The sequence below is a fragment of the Eutrigla gurnardus genome, assembly GCF_963514095.1.
Source record: "Eutrigla gurnardus genome assembly, chromosome: 1".
In the NCBI taxonomy this organism is placed as follows: domain Eukaryota; kingdom Metazoa; phylum Chordata; class Actinopteri; order Perciformes; family Triglidae; genus Eutrigla; species Eutrigla gurnardus.
Window position 1 is genome coordinate 6,508,925 of NC_139915.1, and position 22,467 is coordinate 6,531,391.

Sequence of the window (22,467 nt, forward strand, 5' to 3'; positions counted from 1 at the left end):
GCATCTTCACCCAGAGGCAACAACAACAAAGATATGTTGTACTTGCAAAGAATTTGTAACTCCGACCTTCTCCTGCCTTTCAGGGTCATACGCCATAGAAATATAAGAGTAGTAGAACGGACATTGAACTGTTTTCCGTGGTTATTTTAGTAAAAAAGAAACATTTGTTATGGTGACAAGACACGTCCTTGGGGCTGAACGTGTTGTCGCGACACAAAAGGGTTATCACAATAGATGAACCTTTTTGTGAAAGGATAAATAAATATCATATACTCTATATTTGGTTCAGTCTTTTCTGTTTTTTGAAAAAAAAATATGTCTTAGGCCCTTATTTTAAGAGAGTGACGATATGGAAGTAAGCCCACCACAATGCTCACAATGACAATAGTACACATAAAAATGGTCGCTGCTCTTTGTGCTAATGTCGGGCAGAAATAAGCATTGAGGCAACACTCCTCCTCAGAGTACTCCTGGTGTCATCTGAGTCCTGGAAACGAGAACGGCTCTGTAAAACGCCTCGCTGGTCTCTGTGCTGACAGGCTCTCACCAAGACAGTTACGGTGGAGGGTGTCTGTTTGTAGACAAGGTGGTGTTTACCAACCAACAACCCTCATCTTTGTTAACACCACCGGTTGGTCCTGTGTTTCTTGGAATACACATACAGGTCCGGGGGCCAAACATCCCAGGTGGCCCCTAGCCTACTCCTACAATATGTCAATCAAAAAGATTGACCCTTAAGAGAGACAAAAATAATTCAAAGAGATACAGAAAAGGCTACAAAGTGCTGCAAACTGACCACAAAGACAACACATGTATAAAAAGACTACAAAGACAATATGAACACAAAGAGATTATAACCTCAAAGAAAAACAAAACGATTACAAAGAGACACAACAAAGCCACAAAAAGATGCATATCATTGACAAAGAGCTGCAAAACAAAAACAAAAAATGGGCAAAACCACCACATGGTTTATGCAGGAGGGGTTGCATGTCTATATATATACAGGGGCCAACTTATAATACACACATGCCAATACAATGCATTGGAAAACCACTCACTGGTGCCCCACAGAAATGAATAGGGCGAATTTTGCATCACATTCAGTGGGTCTTAACTGAAAAAAGAACTGAAGAAAGAACATGTTGGCTTAATTTAATCCCTCATATTAAACTCCCTATCATGTGCATGTCTTATCAGCAAGTTCTGCTGATGAGTGTGCATGAAAACAATCATTCAATTATACATTTCAAACATCACTAAGTGGTAAATGCAGCACAGCATATTCACAGTGTTTGAAGGTGCTGAGCAACAAAACGGTGCCCATTTTATGCCACGGGTTTAAAATCCCTTCTCCATTGGGAAGTTAAGGATAAATATCTTAACGTTTATGTGTGCTATAATTGGGCAGTTTTATCCATGAATGACAAGAAGTTGGTTGCGAAGCAGAATGTGGCCCCCAGCCCTCAATGAAAAACACATTTCTTCCAGGCTGCCTTTAAGCAGATAGACAAACACCAAATATAAACCACAACCAAAGTAAACCGAGAACGGAGACTGTCGTTCGTGGGAACAAGAGAACCCGTGGCCTGTGTGGTCGTAATAATGAAGCAGAGGCTGCCATTTCAACAGCTGCCTTCTGCTGCGGTTCTTTTATAATGCCGCTTTATATGTTTTATGAATTCATTTGATTCTAGCGGGAACCGAGCCAAAGGAGACTGTGCAGTTTAATTTGATGTGCTAGACCAAGTTACCGTGTGCATGCATGTATACAGTATGTGTGTAAGTGACTGCATGTGTATTTCTAACATGATTCATTTGTGGTGAATAAAACCAGCTGTTCCTATTGAACGGTGGCCAAACCCCAATGCACCGAGGGAATAGACACCGTTAGAGACCACGGAGTCCAGATTTACCTGACCAGCGAGCCGTGCTTTCCACTGAGCTGACTGTTGGGCAGATCTGATCTCGCAATATCGGAATAACCCTTTATTTCTTCTGAGGAGTCACCAGAAACGAATGCAAGTCGCCTTGAATTAAATGTTATACTCAGGGACAACAAAGTGTTTTAATTCAGATAGAAAAACTGCTGTAGGCAATGCAGTTAAGCAATACTATACAATTTGGCTGTGATTATTCGCAGTCCTCATACTCTAATGTTTATTAATGTTATTTTATATTACCCATATGTCAAACAGAGGAATGAAGACACAGCATCTTCTCTGGCCAGTGGAGACGTTTTCATTTGACAGCAATATGAAAGACCTGTGAAAGCAATGAAGAATGTTCCTTTCAGCTCTATTGAATAGAAACTAATATGTCCAGTCAACAGGGCTCTCATGAGTTCATTAATGTCCTTAATGTCGAGATGTTAATGTGCATGTTGCAATTCATCATAATAATGTGAAAAACGTCCGTACAAAGTGTGCTGGCTTAATCAGATAGCAGAAGGTGCAGTCCAACTTCCAAAGACAAACTCGCTGCTCAAGTAATCAGCCGGTGATTGCATGTATTAGAAAACACAAATGTTACGCCTGACCCCTCTGTTTTCCTGCTCCCAGAGTAAACCACACGCAACCAGAACGAATGCAGTCCAAAATAAATGGGATTTATTAAACCAAAGGAAAATAGGCTTCAGGGTGAATACCTAAAACAACAAACACATACAGGTTGTCTTACCTCACTCCCTAGCCAATAAACAGGAGAAAACAGGGAACAAAGAAAACGGCTGCTCACCCCTACTAATACTGGACTGACTGATAAATCAACACCATTTACACTATTTACTACGAGAGCGATAACAATCAACGAGGGTGTCAGTGTAACGAGCGCATAATTATCATGCTGAGAAAACTGAACTCGAGGCTATTTATTTATTAAATCCCTTGCATATTCTATTTTTAAGTCCTCCTCCCTTCACCTTAGGCCTATTTCCCAAAACAAACCTGAAAGATAAGTGTGATAGCTTTATCTCGTTTATTTCGAAACTTGCACTTTTGCAAGTCTTTGAATTATGAAAGAATCAAAACATAAACGTAAATCGTGGAAACATTACACACGTTGAAGACACTCACCAACAGGAACTTCAAAGTGATATGTCAACGTATCTAATGTATGTGAAACGATGCAGCAAATCCTCTGCGATTTGATTGGCTGCGAGTTTGAAAACAGTTCCACTCAGCACCTGTAGGGTGACACTGGGATTATCAAATCATGAAAAATGTAAGTCATGAAAAATAAAGAAAAATAAATGTTGTTGCCGACAGGGGCGGAGCCAGACTATTGTTATAGTGGCGGGCGGGTTGAGACCGTTGCAGGGTGGCACAGAAACTGATGTCTCGTTATTATAATTTTTTTCTGCGTGGCAGTTATAATTTGCTTATTCATCAATTACACTGAGAACTCATACCATACTTATAGATACCATACTACTTATCTATATTTATAGAACTCTCAATTGATAAAAATCAAGATGTTTTTTATTTTACTTTGTGACAAATCTCAAAAGACAATTTCAATTAGTCATAAGAAAAATTACACACAAGACAAAGACAAGTCAAACGTCTTAATATTATGTGAAACAACCAACAAGGTTAACCATTTGCATTACTTTGCACACAAGCATTCGGCTGCCAATGCTCACGTACTAAACGTTAACATAACTATGTTAATGAAATTAAATGAAAAATGAAATTTGACACCTAGTCAGCGTTGAAAGTCGGCTGCTTTGCTTGAAATTGTAACTGATTTAAAATGGTATTGGAGCTGCTGCACACTTAATCACGTAGAATGGATTCTCTTCTAGGAAACCCACAACAGTGTGGCTGTTAAGGTGGACTTTAATACCGGTTACTTAGCAAACTTTACGAGATCATTAATCCGTCAAGGAAATATTGATGAATTGCTGCTCCTTCACATAGTAGTTTGGGACCAAAATACATCTTGGATCTTCTGCTCCGGCATCGACAGAGTTTGGCACCGGTCGGTCGTTCCCAGAAATGACATCTAAATATGGGGGAAACTTTTTTAGATGCTCTGCTGCTCATATTTGGAAATTCTAGATCCGTGACTTTACCCAACATGTATCCATTTAAAATCAAAATGAAAAATGCATCTGATTTCCAATGCGATTTATTAAATTCTGGGTGGATTTCATACAAACGATCTTATCTAATTCCCACTGTTTTTCATTTCGCTTGTAATTTGATATTATTTTGTCACGGGGTCAGTGTATTAAGTTAAGCACTTTGTAATACATGTGGCATCTGCTTTGATTTTGGGCTAAATATGTGTTGGTTACTTGCCATATACATTTGTCATTAGTCAGCCAAGTCTATTTTTTGAATAAATACATTTTATTACAAATGATGGACATTGTAATCTCCTAACACCGATTTTCAAATGTCACAGCCTCAAATAGCGCCCCCTAAAGCCCAACATTCCTCCAAACTCACTGTGAAGTTGCGAAATTCAGTAATGCAAAGTGTATTCCTTCAAGAATATGTGTACTACTGTCAGCAGTTAGCCTATACATTTTAATGATGCTATTTAATTTATTATTTATTATCATTAGTATTATTATTATTATAGACGTCATCACCGTCAATGGGCAGCACGGGAGTGTCTCAGTGTCTTCTTTAAAGGCAGGAATGTAAATCCAGAAGGATTAGTGAGGACACACTGGGCTGTAAAACAGGCTCTTTCTCTCCAAGGGGTCTCTGCCTCAGTGCGTAAAGTTGGGACGGGGCTCCGGACGCACCGCGCAGCCCTCATTATCGCGCAGCCTGCATGTGCGTCACCTCTGCGGGATACTTGAGAAGGATTTCTGATATTTTGATTCTACCACCCGCGTGTGAGTCACACTGACAGATGAAAGCATTGGCGTTCTGCTGATGTGAAGGCGTTTTCCATTGAACAGACCATCTGTCCCGGAGCGCAGAGGGGATATGGGTCAACTTTATGGTGCGACTCTTTTACCATTTGGCGCTATCTGTGTTGTTTTCCTGTGGGAATCCGGTGCCAGCTCTATCGGGACGACGCTTGCAGTCGACACCTCGAGGTAAGTCTCATGGACGTGATTAGAGGGAGTAGCATTTGTGAATGGACGGCAGTGTGCTGATGGAGCCATGTCAGCCTCATCCGTAATACGTTTACTCAGGCATGTGGCTCTCAAACGTCGGGGTTTTTCATCATGACGCAAAACTCCGGGAAAAGCGTCAACGAAACGTGTCGGAAACATCAACGTTTCAGTTTGAACGTCGGAATAACACGTTATGAATGCGATATGAGATTAAATCTATGTGCATCCACTCACATTACCTGTTGGTTTCGGCTTTTAATTTAAACTCAAACCCCCCCTGTCAGATTGGCGCACAGTGCCAAAAGCCATAATAGAGTTTAGTCTGGCTTTTATTGGTTGCTGCTCTTTACGACACGCTGTGAGAGCAGGCTGTCAAAGAGGAGACCCCTGGATGAACCGCCGCGTACACCGCGTCTAATCTCAGGCGAGTTTCAAGGAAACGCAACAAGGCAACGGGAAACTCCAAATGGTTGGAATCGGTCGCGGTGCGCCGAGCCAAATGTTACTTGCGCTAAGACAAAACATGACAGATGCTATTAAGGTGCCCGGACACAGCAGGCCATGGGGGGGCGAGGAGAGGATGTGGGTGAACACATGCACCTCATATTCTGAGGAGGAGGAGGAGGAGGAGGAGAGGAAACCACACCGCTGAGCAGCAGGTTAGACCTCAGATAATTAGACAACACATGTATTCCTTTTATGTTGACCTTTATACATCCTCTCCACTTGGCCTGAAATGATAAGGGATCAAATACCCTCGATGTATGCTTTGAAAGTTCAGTGTAAACCCACATGTTAAAGCCTTGAAGACCCTTTATCATTTAGTTGAGACCAAGTCTAGACTGCATGACTACACTAATATTGACTTTCCCCTATACAATTTCCACAATTCCACAATTTTTTATTTACATTTTGCAATATTTAATGTGTATTTAATACCAATGTCATGACTCAGCTTCAGAGCTAGACCAGTAAATCAGCCAGGCTGGTAAACTTCTGCTTAATCACAGCTTTATTAGTATCGGCATGTGTTTCAGCCGATAAGTAATAAACCACAGCAATGCCAAAAGGTATGAGCTCATTCTTCTACAACCAGATTTAACGAGTCCTCGTGGAAAATTTAACTATCAGATGATCTGTGGATTATTTTCTCAATTAAGTCATCAAACGTTTGGGCCATAAAATGTAGCGAAGAATGCTTTCATCAACCAAAGGGGAAGCCATAAAAAACTCTTTTCCATTCACCATACAGGTATCCAAGTTTTTATTCTCTTAAATGTGGATGTCGGCCTCAAAACTGCAGCAACAGTCAGACTAATGCAATGGATGTACACTGTATCATGTACAGCTTTGAAACTGTGAATATGGGGTAACAGTTCACCAAAATGACCTATCAATTAAGTAAGTAAATAAGTGCATTCAGTTTTATTACGGTATTTATTTATTTATTTAATTATTTCAGCATTTTTCTTTTAATTTCTGTATTTATTGAGACATTATATAATAATTATAATAAGAAAATGGATGGATGGATGAATTTAACAGTAGGAGCAGCACAACGTCCCTATTAGCGTCCATCCTTGACCTTTGTCACTCTCCCTGTTTAATGAGCGCAGCTGGAAAACATTTTTAAAAAGCAGCACCGGTTGATGACCCTTGTGTCCACTGTGTCTCTCTTTCCTCAGGACGGAGTGTCCAGATAGTAAGATCTTGACGGTGGAGTATTCCTGTGTCAGAGCTGGAGGGAAGAACAGCACTTGTTTCAGGTGAGACTCCACAGCAGTGCGTTGTTATACACTACGCCTTTAGATTTTGGTATTCTGTCTTTCCCCGAAAAAGTGATTTGCTCAAGGACACTTTGACAGGACAAGTGGCTGCTGATGCCTGTAGGGAGGATTACACCAGAAACTTTCTGTGGCTGTGAAAAGCCCAAAACCACCCGCTGTGTCATTTCCAGAACTCCACACAGCAAATCCCTCTTTTGGAAACCATATCACTTGGGAGAAAAAACATAATAATTTCCTGAAAAACATCAGTCACTTCAGAGACTGAATGATAATCCTCACTGAAAAGTCATTTTTATGATGATGTCGTAATTTGTGAAAGCAGCAGTAACACTTTTATACATTTTTACTCCTAGTTTGTTAGCGTGCCGTGCTTTTAGGGGGGGAAATAATAGAACAACTTACACTCCTTATTCTGCAGTCTTCCTGCACTGAACCGACCTTCACGAGCCTGGCTCCGTCACAGCGCAACAGAATTTGAACTTGAACCTCCTCAGCTTGGGTCCAGAGTTAAAACATTTAAGGAAGGCACCCCCCCCTCAGGGAGTTAGGCCTGCGTAACCTAAAAAGTAGAAGTGGTCTGGCAGAGGAGGATGTGATTAGTTATTTTTACTGCAATGCATCCATTCAGTGGGAAGACGGGGACTAGAGACTCCTTAAAGTGATTACCAAACACTGAATGTAGATTAACATTGTAACCTTCAGTGATTTTTTAAAATTTAAACAAGGACACATACAACCACAGCGATGCAAGAGGGGAACATGGGGCAGTTTTTTGAAAGGTATGAAATATTTCTTGAAGAAATTGATTCCTTTCTTGCTCTTCTTTCTTTGCTAGAGTCTCGAGGGGTCCAATTTATGGAAATATCCTTTGATATCATATAGTATGAGCATCTGGAACCATAGGTTGTAGGAAAATAAATCAGTCCAATGCAGACGCCGTGGTAGGGTGTAAGACTTTAGGTTGTGATACATCATATACAACGGGAGGAAATCAAATGTAAATCGCTCATTTTGACGTTTAGATAACTTTCTTCTGAAGCCAAACTTAGGCTTGGATTTGGTTGTTGGCGTAAGAAGATCCTTTAATAAATGAGGCACCAGGCCTGGTGTGAGGCCAGAACATCTGATCTGTTTACTGTCAAGGTTAGACTGGAACAGGCTCTGTGTCTTGTTTAATTTCTGGCTCTACAAGAGATGTGTGGTGCTGGAGGCGGAGGATTAGATGAGGTTGTATTTTCCTTGCCATGGTTTCTCGAGGCAGCTCAGCATGGACGTGTAGATTTTACTACAACTCTGGTGGAGACCAGATTGATCCCTCGTGTCTGTATGTTAACATTGCTTTAAATTTCAATGGGAGCAATATGTTGCCCAGACAGGGCTGATGAAGCTGCAATCACATTTTTGATCTTTTAAGAGTTTAAGTTTTGTGGATGTTTTACTTCTTACCGTAGTCGGGTCCAGATTTCATCAGCTAAAATGACAACTGCTGGTAGCAGATTTTAGCTTCTATAGCTAGTTAGCTAATTAAGCTAACACTAGCTTTAATTTGAAAATGCTGCCTCCGGCCTAATTTTGTGTTGACTGCCACTCGATTAAGAAGAAAATAATAAGTAAAAGGTCTTAAATATGCACTTGATGGCTACAAACAAGTAAGGCTTAGCAGAACAGACTTGGATTCTATCTAATGGCCAGCAGGGGGCGACTGTGTGGAAGTGTATGACAAATTGAACCTCCTTCTCACTTGATTTATTATCTCTGTAAACATGAGTTTATGGTCTCAATCGCTAGTTTCAAGTCTTATTCAATAAAGCATGATGGTCATGATGTAATTAAGCTGTAAACATGCTAATTGCATCTCATTTTAGAGCAGATAAAAACAATGTTTTATCAGTTTTCACACTTTTGCTCTTGTGTTTTTGGTTTTAGAGAGACAATACTATTACAGCCCCACACATGTGGAGAAATCCCAAACTTGACAGGTCTGCCGTGCCTAGTTACGGTTGCTAAGGTCTGATTGAACAATTGAGGTTTTTAAACTGTATTTGACCCAGACCCGGTCAGTCCAACAGTCTAATCTCTACCCACAGCTCTGCCGTGTTCAGACAGGCTGGACATGTTCCAATCATTTCTGGTTTTCTTCTCTTATTTCTTCACCTGGCACAGCTCTCCCTTATATTCAAATGATCTGGGAAACAGTGATATTTCTAGAGTTCTGATCGAAGTTGACATGTTAACCATTTGGAAAAAGTCACACCTTCCCAGGGAAAGTGGGCTTAGTTGCTATCAAAACAGTGAAGCAAATTATGGTACTTAAATTAGGGTAGCATGAGGCATGTGATTTTATGAAAAGTTTAAAGTCAGTTTCATGAAAAGTCAATATAAGCCAACAGTATACATTTTACGAAACCTCTATCAGTGACTCTTCTTCTTGCTTTTAGTTGCTTTAAATGTTGCCGACATTCCCGGTCACGACTTCGTCTTCTTCTGTGTATAAGAAGACAGTTTGCTACATGCCCATGTAATGTTTCTGCCCCGCTGGTTTTGTGGTGTTGTGCAGAAGTAAATCCTTGCTGCTCTCTCGTCTAAACAAAGACCTTGCTGGCCACACGTCTCCTCCTCCTCTGTCGTGGTTTTCACAGCAAAGCAGTTCGGTTTCTGCATGTCTATTGTTCTGGCCGTTCTGCGTTCTCGTCCTGTCTTCGCTGGGAGGTCAGATTTCAGCCGTGCCAATCCAAATATGCATGGTCTGTACCCAGATCCAGAGTGTGTGAGCTTGCATGTTTATGTATAAGTATGTTTGAACTGTCTCTGTATTGTCTGCGCTGGCAGTTACAGCAGGTCTACGATGATGAGAGTTAATTTTCTGCTGGACCCTCTCGCTCTCTAAACACTCTCAGCTGTGGAGTCCAACTCTGACGGGACCGACGGGGCTCCACCAAACTGAAAAACCGACATTTCAGTTGATTGGCATGTTGTTCTGGTTGAAATACCCACTGTGGCTCATTACTGCAGCATATAACACCCATAAGGTATCACGCTACTTGCTCATATTGGGGTAGGGATGATGAAAAGTCATGGTTTTTGATGATTGATTTTTATTGTTTCCATACTCCATCCCTCCCAGTGGGATCATTACAGTTTTATATTTCATAGTATCCTATAAGTTCATAAGCATTGAGCATCTTCTGTTTCTGCAGCATCATCTCACAAAGGGAAGGGTACCTTAATAATGTATTTTGAGGAAGGTAACATTCTACTTCGAGAGAATTGAAGGTTTTATAAGAAACAGAAATGAGAACTGACAGGAGGTGAAAGGTATTATTTACATCAGAACAAACGTGCTGGTTTCCAGCAGCTGAACGAGTCACAGCAGCGAGCACTGAGATTAGCAGTATCTCCAGTGTGAGTACTGTACCACTGCCAAGCTACGTCAAGGTTGAATTTTAGCAGCACGCGTTACAGTTTTATGTCAACGTTTTATGGTGAAATATGCTCCAAATTACACATTTTGACAAATTTCCACATGAGCTTTAGGAGCCAAATAATATTCAATTAAGCAAATCAACCAATTCATTCATGATGAAAAAAACTGCAAGTTGCAGGTGTGATGACACCTGTCTGGAGACTGCAGTACATTAAGGAAACATGGTGATCCAGGTGTGCGGCCATCACAAGCTCGCATCACTTCAGATGATGCTTCACAGCACATGTTCCTCGAAGACAGTCACTGCATTGGGATCCTCTGTCCTCCATGTTTTTCCCACTTCTCCCATTCTACTTTCACTTTCCTGCGTTCCACAAACACATGCAACACAGGATGAAATCTTTGAGGGAGAGAAAAAGAATGCGTGCAATCTGCATTTCTTGACTTTGCCTCCAGAAATATCTCAAGCCTGAGTCACACACGCTTTGGTCATTTTGGCAGATTTTTCACCTCTGAAGCTTCTTTGTGGGGGTCTGATATCATTACACTGTTGGCCCCTTCCATGCATTTTTGCCTTCAAATTCACCATTCATCTGTTGAGGATGCGGTGCTCACTCACTCACTCGCCACACAGACAGAACCTAAGAATAGCCTTGAGCTGACTATCTTCGTCAGCAGCACTAGACGCTGACGTGGTTTACCTGCTACTGATCTTTTTAAGCTTTTGGCTTCACTGATCAAATACATAATGCCAGCGTTAATACCAACCACAACCACTTCCTGTCTTGACTCATCATACCATTCATGCAGGGTCTGCCTCAGTGAATCAGTGATTGCGTGCTGACGGTTGAAGCCAGGAATGCCTCTTTACAACTGGCATTCACATGTGTCTCATATGTGGATGGTGCCTGCATTCCCGCTTCACTTTCTGTTGTCAAAATCCAGTTTGGGCGTTTTATTCTTGTGATTTCTACTCATTAATATGATTGGTGTGTCATGTATTCATCTATCCAAGTAATATTCCTTGTGTTTCTGAGTTGAATGTGAATGATTCAGTCTATCCATATGTTTGGTATAAAAACTCAAAATCACCCGATGCTGCTTCTACCCAATCCATGTTTTTCTTATGCAGCAAATGAACAAATTGGAAAAATATGTGCAATTTTTTTTTTCCAAAGCAATTAAATTCAGAACAATTGTTACAAGCCAAGGCAGAACAAACCATAGTATAACCAGAATAATCCAACTTTCTCTGAAACTACAGAGGTCTTCTTAGGTTAACGTTCACTCCCAGACTGTTTATCACTCCAACAACCTCCACTAAATTTTAAAATGTGCCTAATTTTATTGCAGGCTGCAACCTCCGTGTCTGAAAAGTGAAGCCAATGTGGAAGTGCAAAAAGAAGTCCAGTGTATGAGGAAATGACCTCATACACTTCCATGCAATTGGACTTCTTTTTGCACTTTTTGCACCTCCGTCTAACTGGATTTATTACCACAGTAAACATTGAAAATGTGAGTGTATATGATGGTCCCATTTACAGTAAAACAGATGATAAAACAAATTATGCTTTACAGCGTGGTTACCTTGTCACCACAGAGTTATCCTTCCCTTTAAACTAGTGTTCTATGATATCTAATTAACAGTCCAATCACCCACAAAAGGAGACAATATCATCGTCTGATGACCTTGCAAAGACTACATGAGCTTCACATTTGCACTTGCTTGCTTTTAGTCAGTGAACATTGTTGTTGGCTTCACTGAGTTCAAGTCTTTGCGGGTTTTAGCTGTTATGAACCACAGTGTGTGTGTGTGTCTGTCTGTGTGTGCCTTTGATGGCTTCAGTTAGAAGCTTTAGACTTTGCTTTGTGTTTTATGCAATCCCTATGACTACCTAAAAGGGGTTATTGACTGATCTCTACATTTCCGTTGTTCCTGTCTTTACTTAAGAGCTGAATTGGCTTTGTTCATTACCCAGGCCATGCCAGCTCATGTAATCATACTCAGTCTCGGACATGAAGGCCCATCACGACATGCCTGGAGAGTGGATACCAGTGGTTTTGAAGGTCATAACACAGTATATGTTACGTAACATAATTTGAACATTCTGCCAAACAAAAGTTCAGCATGTTTCTTTAGGTTTCTTTGTTTTTTTACTCAGAAACGACAAGGTGGAATTGTTAAAGACCTTGTTAACATGTTTGGGAACTCTGAAAGCGGTCTATAACAAGAGGTGTACATTCTGGTCCGAAGTCCAAGAACAAAGCCTCCCACCCACAGTTGCCCTGTGTGTCACCCAGAACCATTTAAAGTGTCCATTAATGAGACTTGACTGAGACTGACTCAGGTCCAGGCCTGGACTCCATCTCCTCTCTCTCTTTCTGGACACAGATTCTCGGCTTTGCTCTGGAGGGACAGAAGCCAGGCCTCTGTCTAGTAGCCTGAGTATTAATGCCGGGGTTGGGGTCAGGTCAAATGACATAAACAACGTTTCGTACATGCTAAGCGTTGTTGTGAAGTGTAATTGCTTAACTTTGACGGTTGTTAGTTTTATGCTAACCAGTGAGGGTCTGCGAGGTAGAGAAATCGATCCTGACCTTGTCGTTGTCAAAAATGATCATGTCTGATCCTTTTAGGGCAAAAGAAAAAACAGGACACACTTTAGTCTGTCTCAAGTTGCCCTTTGCTCCCCTACTTGTGACCTGTTAGTTTCATCCCTCCTCTTCGGACAGCAGAGTCTCGATGGAGGGTAGGATGAGGCCTCGGGGAGCATCTCTGGTTCCTCCGAGAGACGAGGATTTGCAGTTGAAATAACAGTGAGACGGGAGACACAGTCTGCTTACACCGTGACTGATATCCTGACTTGATCCTGATTGAACGTTTCACTGACCAATTTGCTGACTGACTGACTGACTTGCCGGGATCATTCATTAGCACGCTGAAGGCTGTTGCCTTGGAAATCCCAGCTTGTATGATGTATTTTGTGTGTGATGCATGTTTTATCTCAGAGTCTTAAGCTCTCTCTCATCTCCTTTGTTCCCATCTGGATTTACGGCATTAGACTTGGCTCACCTCAACTCCGTGGATCCTACATGGCCTCTGTGCATACTTACTTACTAATCCCCCCCACCCATTGGGAAACCCCAATGTTTGTAGTAGTGATGCATCAATACGTTGCAAAACAGGCTGACTGAAAGCAGGACTCATTCAGAATAAAAAGCATAAACAAAAGAGCCATCAGCCGTTCAACAAAGAGCAGATTAGATCCAACATGAACGGAAGTACCGAGCTATCCAGCTAACATGACAATCACTGAGACTAACAAGACACTAACAGAGTAAAAAGATAAAGACATGAAAGACACATGAGAGAAAGAGTAAATGAGGTGAAATACTTTATAACGCAGTGCTGCTGTAATGGCGTTCTTCACTCTAACATCGTGGTGACTTTCATGCAGTCTTTACTCAATGAATCAGCTAAAAACAGTTGTGTCGGTGGTCTGTTACTTGAAATCTGACACTTGAAAGAGCAAACTTCAGAAACTGACGGGCAGGAGAAGAGATGGATGAAATAGGAACTCTCGACACAGTCCTGATCCCCAAAACTGGTTTCATTGCCCAAACCGAATCCATCTACTTTACGGCTGCACAATACTGGAACAAAAGTGACATTGTTATGTTTTATTACTGCAATAGATATTGTGATATGAAAAGATAAAGGAATTTTCACCCGAAATGTTGTCTACTTTGAAGTTAAATGTGTCCTTTTGATGAACTTTTAGAGCTAAATTAATAGTCTAGATGTGTATGTTATTTTATGCTCTAGTAAAACTTGCACGTGGGGACCTAGGGGTGTCTTTATCCAATCCAATCCACTTTATTTATATAGCACAATTTAAACAAACAATACGGTTTCCAAAGTGCTTCACAGTAAATAAATACATTTCAACACAACAGAAGCGCAATAACAATGATGGACAAAATAGGATAGAATCAATATCAAATAAAATAAAATAAGATAAAAACGCAAATAAAGCCAGATAAAATCAGATAAAACTCAAATAAAATAATTAAAAAACAAGTACAAATAAAGAAAATAAAAGGGTGCACTGCCCGCACAAGATAAAAATAAAATAAAATACAATTTTAAAATAAAAAAGGTAAAAAGTATGCACATACTTTATGTACATTATACTTTAAGTTATCCCAGAAGGATAACCACAAAATCGCAATAGCGATAGGTAGGAAAGGGGAGAAAAAACAACCAAACTGTATGGATCCAGTTCAGGATTCCTCAAAGAAATACATAAAACCACCACTGCCAAGCAGCTGACACCAAACCAAAATTGTCCAGGAGACCCAGAATGACAAGAGAGACACACAAAGACCCCTGACAACAGGGAGAACCTCTCATTACCGCTTATGATGAGATAATGAGTCAGCAGAGAGCACTGGGGACTCAGGGTATATGAAGGCTCCCCACACCTGAGTTTCATCAGTTCCTCAAACACCTGATTATAGTGAGGTGATTCACTCACCACTCTCCCTGAGCCAAAAGATTGCGAGCCCTCACGGTAACATATAGAGTTCATCATGAGACTGCGGCGGGCCGACCTAGACTGTAGGTCATTAATCAGAAATACTGGATTCGTGGACTGGATTATTAATCATTTATCTGGTAAAATGAAGAGAACCTCCTGGAAGTGTTTGCAACCTGAGATCAGGGTGAAGGTAGTGATACATCAACATGTAAGAGGCGGCAGATTGTGATTGGATAAAGCCAAGCAACATCGAAAACAGTCCCATTGGAGGATGGATAAAGGAATGGGCGATTTTGTCTTGTGCAATGGAAAAAAAAAGTATAATATGTAATTTATATATTATAAGTTTATTTCAGAACAAACCTACAACAAAAGTTTGAGCAGCCCTGTATTATATAATACCCCCACAGCAGATGTTATTATTGCCTTTCCCTCTGTTCTTTGAGATTTTATCATGATATCATCAAGGAAACAAACAGGAAATGTTAGGGTGACTAATATCTTTTACGTGCTGTGGAGAAACGTAGATAATTCCATCCGATACACTTTGATTGATATCGTTTCCATTTAGGCTGATCTGTGGTAACAAGGATCAATGAGCATATATTAAAGTTTTAACAAAGACTGCAGTGAGGATAGTATGCTCATACAAATACCTGATAAAGAAAAATCCACAAACATAAGCCCAGCATGGAAAACTACAGGGAGGTGGCAGATGTAGAAAAGGGAAGAAAGTAAAGTGAAGAGAGGGGGGCTTTGGAAGCCGAGGTATTTGTTTGATCCAAACGAAATAAAGTTGCACCCTGGCAGGCAGAGTGCACTGCTCGGTGGGGGATGTGCCTGGAAAACCATGTAAAAGTCTTTAAAAAGAGCGAGACGGGGAAATCAGAGCAGTGGGGGAAGCTGCTGAGTGTTTTTCTCTCTCTTCTGTAAGTGGCTTCCCACCTAGATGAGGACATGTGGTGGGACGACTGACCGAGGCTCACTAGACATCAACATAATATTCATTTTACGCCCCCTCTTGGATTCCCTCTCACTCTTTCTTGTCTTCTGTTTTTCTTTTATCTCCCGTCATCCTCTTACATCTCCATCCATCCTGCCCATTTTTCTCTATCCTTCCTTTTTTATATCCCTTCATGTCTCATGTTGTACTGAATCCCTTCTGCATATTTCCATGCTGTTGTTTTTGCTTGACAATGATTGACATTTGACAGCCATGTTGACTTTGTGATGGCAGCAGAAGCACAGGTGTTATTCACATTAACTATGGCTGCTTTCAGTTGACCCTTTGCTCAGCCGCCCGCTGCTACTCTGTCAGGCTGTGAGAGCTACCATGGAGCACCACACCGTTACTGAATACATGATATCTATTTTATTAAACAGAAAAGGGATTCCATAGAGAAGCAGACACAAGGGTCTACTACATGACAAATGTAATCTTATACATTTAAAAGATGAATCACCCAAAAATCATGTAAGTGACGTCTCTCTGGAACTATGATACCTGTGTGTTCGGTACCAGGATGTAACGTTACTCATACTAACAAGTCACTGGCTAAAACACACCAGGTAAGATAACGTTGATGATGGAACGTACATCATGATATAAAACACACACGCATTGTAGCTTCAGCGAGAGACATCATCTACACCACATTTGAGTGTTTAGCCTTTCTAATTATTTATCCAGTGTATTTTCCCAGGCGTGTACTTCAACAGTTATAGTACAGACTCTGACATCTGAAATTGTCTTTTAAATTGAGTAACAATACATAATTAATGGCGCAATTCCCGTAGGATTAAAACAAATATTTGTGACTGGCCTCTTTCTATGGAGTCGAGCCACTTGTTATAACATTGTCGTTTACCCCCGTCCTACTGTGACGTCTGCCTGAAGAAGGTATGTTGACGGTGCGTTTAGTTAGCAACTCAAGTGTTAGCCTGGCTACACGACCCAATGAGTCGCTAATGAACACAGACGGAGAGCAGGCTATGCAAGCTAATGTTGGCCTGCAGCATTAGTCAACAGGGCTCGCAAGTTTTTAACTTAGTTCAGAGTGAGATTTTGGCTGAAGGTACAGACAGTGTTATTTCCACACTTCCCATTCATTGTCTATGTAACAGCGCCGCCTCCCGCAAGCTCTCGAAAATCTTTTAAACTGACCGTTGTCGATCTAAAATAAAGACAGATTCAGCAACTGCATAGCTTATTTCTCGCATTAAATGTTTTCAGAAACACATTTCGGTGAACTATTTTCGTAAAATAAGTTTTTTTGAATTATGCCGCTAATTTGTCTGCGTGAGAAATACTAGATGTGGCGTGTGAACAGGTTGAAATGCGTGAGACTTGAGAGCCCTGAGTCAAGAATGTTGAAAAAAAAAAACGTTATTTAAGTGCGTCATCATACCGGTTAGCTAATAGTTTCTAAACTAGTGTCTGTTTCTCTCACAGGCAGACAGAGAGAAATGAAGCAGGATGGATCACATTATTTAAGTGCTATTCGTCTGTGTCTGGTTGTAGAGACAGAAGGCTGTTTTCTATAGCAGGTGATGAGAAGCAGACGTGTAAGTGTGAGTGTTTTCTCCTCTGTATGTTGGTGCGTGTCTCACTGTACACACTGCAGGGATGATCGCTCGGCCTGCTGGGATGTGCAGTCAGAGGTCCCCCCTCTTACAAGCCATAAAACAAGTTATTACATCACTGCTGTCGCTGGAAAAAAAACATCCTACCGCATGTTCTAATTGTTCTCACGTGAATTGGAAAACGTGCATCTGTATTTCCCTCTTCCTGTTTAAGTCGTGTTCTGTTAGGTAGGTTGTTGTCAAAGCTCAATAAAACACACACACACACACACGCAGATGATAGATTACTACAAACATGGTCCAACATTGAACAGTGGAATCATGCGCTGAAGCCAGTTATGTCAAACAGCAGGAAACCCCAGACTGAAGAATGGAAGGAAGTGATTTGATTCAGGTTTTTACCAGGTAACAAGGACCAGATGACTGCATCGCCGTGTGTTTCGTGTGTCTCTACGTTTAAGGGTCGTGTGTGAATATGAAGTGCGTGCGTGTGCAGGTTGTTTCACTTTTGTCTGGATCGAATATCGCGACATTTGATACTTTTCTGTGTGTTTGCGTCCGTCTGCGTGCGCAGGTGCACATTAATGAGATCATCCATTAGGCGCGTGCACGACGGTGGACGGCGTCTCACTTTGTGGATCTCACGTGTGGGGGGTGTGCATATGTGGCGTGCATGTAGGGTTTCAGTGAGAATCCGACAGCTCTGTTCGGCTCAGTCCTCAGCATTAACGTCGGGGACAAAGTCATGTTTTGCCTTCAGCTAAACGTTTAAATACTCGTGAGTGAAATCTCTGCTCTCGTCGAGTGGAAACAAATAGCAACACTGAACACGACCCGCATACAGATTGTTTGCACTGCATCCAGAAGTCCGCAGGGGCATCCTATTCAAACTATCAGTCTCTTTTCTCCCTTTGGCGTTTCCCCCCACTGTATACTTTGGACGGTGCTCAACAAACCCCCAGCTGTGGGAACAGAAACCTGTTCTCACACTCACACTTCGGCGTCCTCACGAGGTTCCTTCAGCGAAGCTATGCCACTCTGAGTTTTTCATTAAACCGAGAATCACTTAAACGCCGTCTTCCCTTCTTCATTGTCTCAGAGAAATCTTTTACAAGGCCTGTGAGTTAGGCTTCCTGTGTTTAATGGAGGTATTGTCTTTGTAGAGTCGGACCCCCCAAAAAACTCCAGTAATCATCTTCCATCTTTTTCTGATTAGCGTGCACCTGAACGGCCCTCTGGACAGGCACAATGGCTGTTTTTTTCCCCCTCTTGTTTTTTTTTTAAACGTACAATCTGCTCTAGATTAGCTCCTTTCTTTTCCTTTATGGCGGCGCTGTCACTGTCAATACCTCAATAAAACAAATCACTGGCCAATTGATAACAGACTGGAACGACACTGTTGTTGCAGTGTTGTTTGAAGTCGGCGAGCCCAGCATGGTGCATGTTGCTGAGTGCACGGAGCTTCGTCTCAGAAATGGAAAACTAGAGGATGCGTGAGTGTGACAGCTGGGGTGTAACAAGTGAAACCCCTCTCTCAATACGTCCAGGATTCTTCTGCATCCTGGCAGTCACCGGGCCGTTTAGAAGGCTTAGGGGACCGTCTTGGCCTTATCAATCCATGACTTTGAGCCTCAGTTACAGTCCCCCAGCAGGTTTTTGAGTCTGGCATGAAAATCCAACTCAACACATCATTCTGAGCAATCTGTCATGAGCTCGACTTCCCTTATCTTACACCTACCCATCACACTTTGGTCACTGTTCCTTTTGTCCAGCTAAAGTGTGTTATATTGACATATATGTGTAGATATATGTGTATATATATATATACATGATTCAAGCAACCAATAAAAGAAGTGTTACTTTTGACAGCTTCTCTCTCTGTCATATACACATCTGATGAGAGGCATGATATCATCCATTTATTTTTATGCCAGAAATTATACAATGGATAATGATGGAAACACATTGGCCTGGTAAACAGCTAAATTGCAGTATTTCCTGCGGCCTTCCAGATCAATTCCCAATGCAAGCAGGAGGCATTAACATCTGGCATCAGTGGGCCAGAGAGTAAATCAAAGTGTTTAAACTGCTCCATTCATTAAAATGTCATCTCCAACATATTTTCCCATCTGACAAAGAAATGTGTTTAGCTTACATGTAAGATCAATCAGCAATGATCTAATATGTCATAATCATAATCAGAAAAAGATGCAAAGTGATGAAACAAAAACGTAATTATTCAGGAGCGTTGATGCTGATGGCAACAAGCTTTTCTTTGTGGTAACATTTTTAACACACTCATTTGTCTGCACTGAAAAAGCTTCTCAGACGGCTCTTTGCTGTCAGGTAAAGAAGGATAACAGACCTCTATGTCCCTGTAGACTCAAACAGAGCCGATCACGTGTACGTCAGCGATGCCACATTCCTGCAGAGATACTGAGCCTAGACAAGGTCTCGGAGGACAGACACAACTGGGAGAGCCAAAGACATGATCATCCCCATCATGAAATTCTTCCTTTGAACAAGAAAATCCGGGGACCATAAACTGTTGCCCCATACATGTTGCAGTCTCTTGGTGGCAGAGCACTTACAAACCAAACCATAGTAGCCTACGTATGAGCCATTTTAAAAAATCTGGCATGCTAGTGTGAAAATAAATCACTTGCCTACTTTTCATTAACTCTGGTCAGTGGTTTTGGGAAATTGTGCATGAAAAATGATGGGAAATTTACGAAAATGTCCCAATGAGGTGGGGAGATTCTGCATCATTCTCCATCATCAGGAAATCTGGTCTGTGGTTTCTGAGGTTTTGTGAATAATGGAACGGAGTGGAAAGAAAGGGGTCTCATCTTAGATACTTTATATACGGCATTCAGAGTGTTAATAAAAGTAGCAATAAACGATTAGCTATGTAAGGATATAGTGGAATAATGTTTATCTGAGCAGAGAATTAAGTCACTTTCCCTCTGTGTGTGTTGTTATCCAAGCTTCTCCTTGCTTTGTTGACATAATCGGGCTGGCTGTGAGTGCTTTTGGTGTACCGGTATGTTAGAGCATGTGAGCGTGCCTCATTGGCTCTTAAAGAAATGCTTCATTATTTTGGGTAGTGGTTAGCTTTAAGCTTGGAAACAGGGGCTAACAGCTAGCCTGGCTGTGTCTACCACCCTTAAACCTCACTCATGAACACATTTGTATTTTGGTTATTTTATCTGTACATAAACTCACATACATTTTTATGTACAGTTTGTGCTTGCAGGGTCACATTTTGCCTGTACACAAACCTATAACAAAATTAACTGGCAACTCAAATGCTGTGCAGATGAATAAACTATCGATTGTCAAAAATAACTAGCATATTTCCCAAAATGTCAAACGATTCTTTTAAGATAAAGATCGTCTTTAAAACAAGATACAATACACAGATTGTGGCTGATTGGGACAGTCTTTAAAGTTTTAAATATCATTTTGAGATATATATCAGGATCATGAGGTTTGAGGTGTTTTTGACAAACCAGTCATTTTCTTAAAATTACTTTCTTGGCATTGAAGCTTTCATCAGATAAGAGATGTGACGGGAGAGGAGGGAGTGAGAGATGCAACAGAGCTCCTCAGCCAGACCCAAACCAGGGACGCCACGGTTCACCTTCAGAATCTCAACCCACAACCCACAGGACCGTCTCCATGAACAAACATTTGATGGGATGAAACTTGTTTCATCTTTACTGTGAAATATCTCACGTCTTGAAGGAATCGTTTGACATTTCTCTTGCCAAGAGTTCATTTACAACATTAGTGAGCAGACATTCAGAAAACGTTACATATAATATGATGAAATTGTATTGCATGAGGTAAGTGAGATATATAAACGCTGAGTGTGTCAGATGTTCAATGGTTGTCTGGAAATATTCCCATGATGCTCCAGCGGTGACAGTGGGGGATATAGGAGCGAGCAACGAAAGGTTAAAGGGTGTTTTTAAAGAGGGGGTGAGGATGGGAGAATGGCAGGAGGAATGGTGGAAAGTTGAGGCGAGTGGGGAGAGGTGAGGCATAACAGAGGGGAAGAGGAGGAGGAGAGCAGGTCAGCCTGTATTCTGGTGGAAGTGGTTCAGACCTCCTGTGCTCCCAGTCAAAGCTTCCTCTGTTAGAGCTCTGATGTTCCCCCTGAGGCCCGGGTCCTGGAAGTTGGCTGGCAGAGCAAATAAACAGAGAGGAGGTGCTCACACTCGCCACACCAACACCTCCACATATGTATACTCACAAGAGTTAAAAAGAATATACACGCACACAATTACGTAACGCCAGAAGAGCTGAAGGTGCGGCAACACCTTCACACCTTGAGGAGGAGGCTGGTTTTGTTTAACTTGTGGGGACCAAATCTCTAAGATCACACTGGGGATGTTTTTCTTGGACTTTAGGACATTTTTTATTATAAAGATTTGAGACAAATGTGGTGGAATGTAGTTGAGCTTTCGTGTAAAGGAGTATAAATGTGCTTTTGCTGGGGATTTTAAAAGACACAAAAGGGCTTTAGGACAAAACACGTGATAAAATATGTCTTAAATTCTCATTAGAGTACATTAGAAAGACGAAAACCCCCCAAAATCTCAACACGAACAATGAATGATACTGACTCCCAAAAGAATACATTTAAAGAGGGGCCCTGGCAGCCCTCCAAAAATGTGTTTTATTGTTGGTCTCATCATGCTAATGTGTTTCAGCGTAATCCGTCATCACACCCTCAAAACACAACACCACCAGCCAAGTTTTTGAACCGCTTGCGACTGTGCGGGTTGCTGAGCAAATAAATCAATTACAGCATGGCTGATGAATACAGCATGCTGTAATTGTAACACATAAGCCACATCAGTCAGAGGCATCCATCAAACTGACAAGATGTACACTCACACACACACACACGCACACGCACACACACACACGGCCGGTCTCCTGTCCTGGCGTGTCAAGAGGCCATTGACCTCCAGTGAGCTCCACTTCCTGTGTTCCTCCCACGGGAGTCCCGAGAGGAAAACATTAAGCTGACGACAACCTTCA

General features: G+C 41.5%; 1 protein-coding gene across 1 annotated transcript in view; it reads left to right on the forward strand.

Moving 5' to 3' along the window:
* The first annotated feature begins 4,751 nt into the window (after positions 1-4,751).
* The window catches only part of LOC311018120 (collagen and calcium-binding EGF domain-containing protein 1-like), a 31,584-nt gene continuing 13,868 nt past the window's right edge, over positions 4,752-22,467 (forward strand). The window contains exons 1-2 of the mRNA XM_084016923.1: positions 4,752-5,059; positions 6,766-6,846. Of these exons, the coding sequence (XP_083873049.1) occupies positions 4,947-5,059; positions 6,766-6,846 (194 nt within the window). The 5' untranslated portion in view covers positions 4,752-4,946. The remainder of the gene's footprint in view (positions 5,060-6,765; positions 6,847-22,467) is intronic.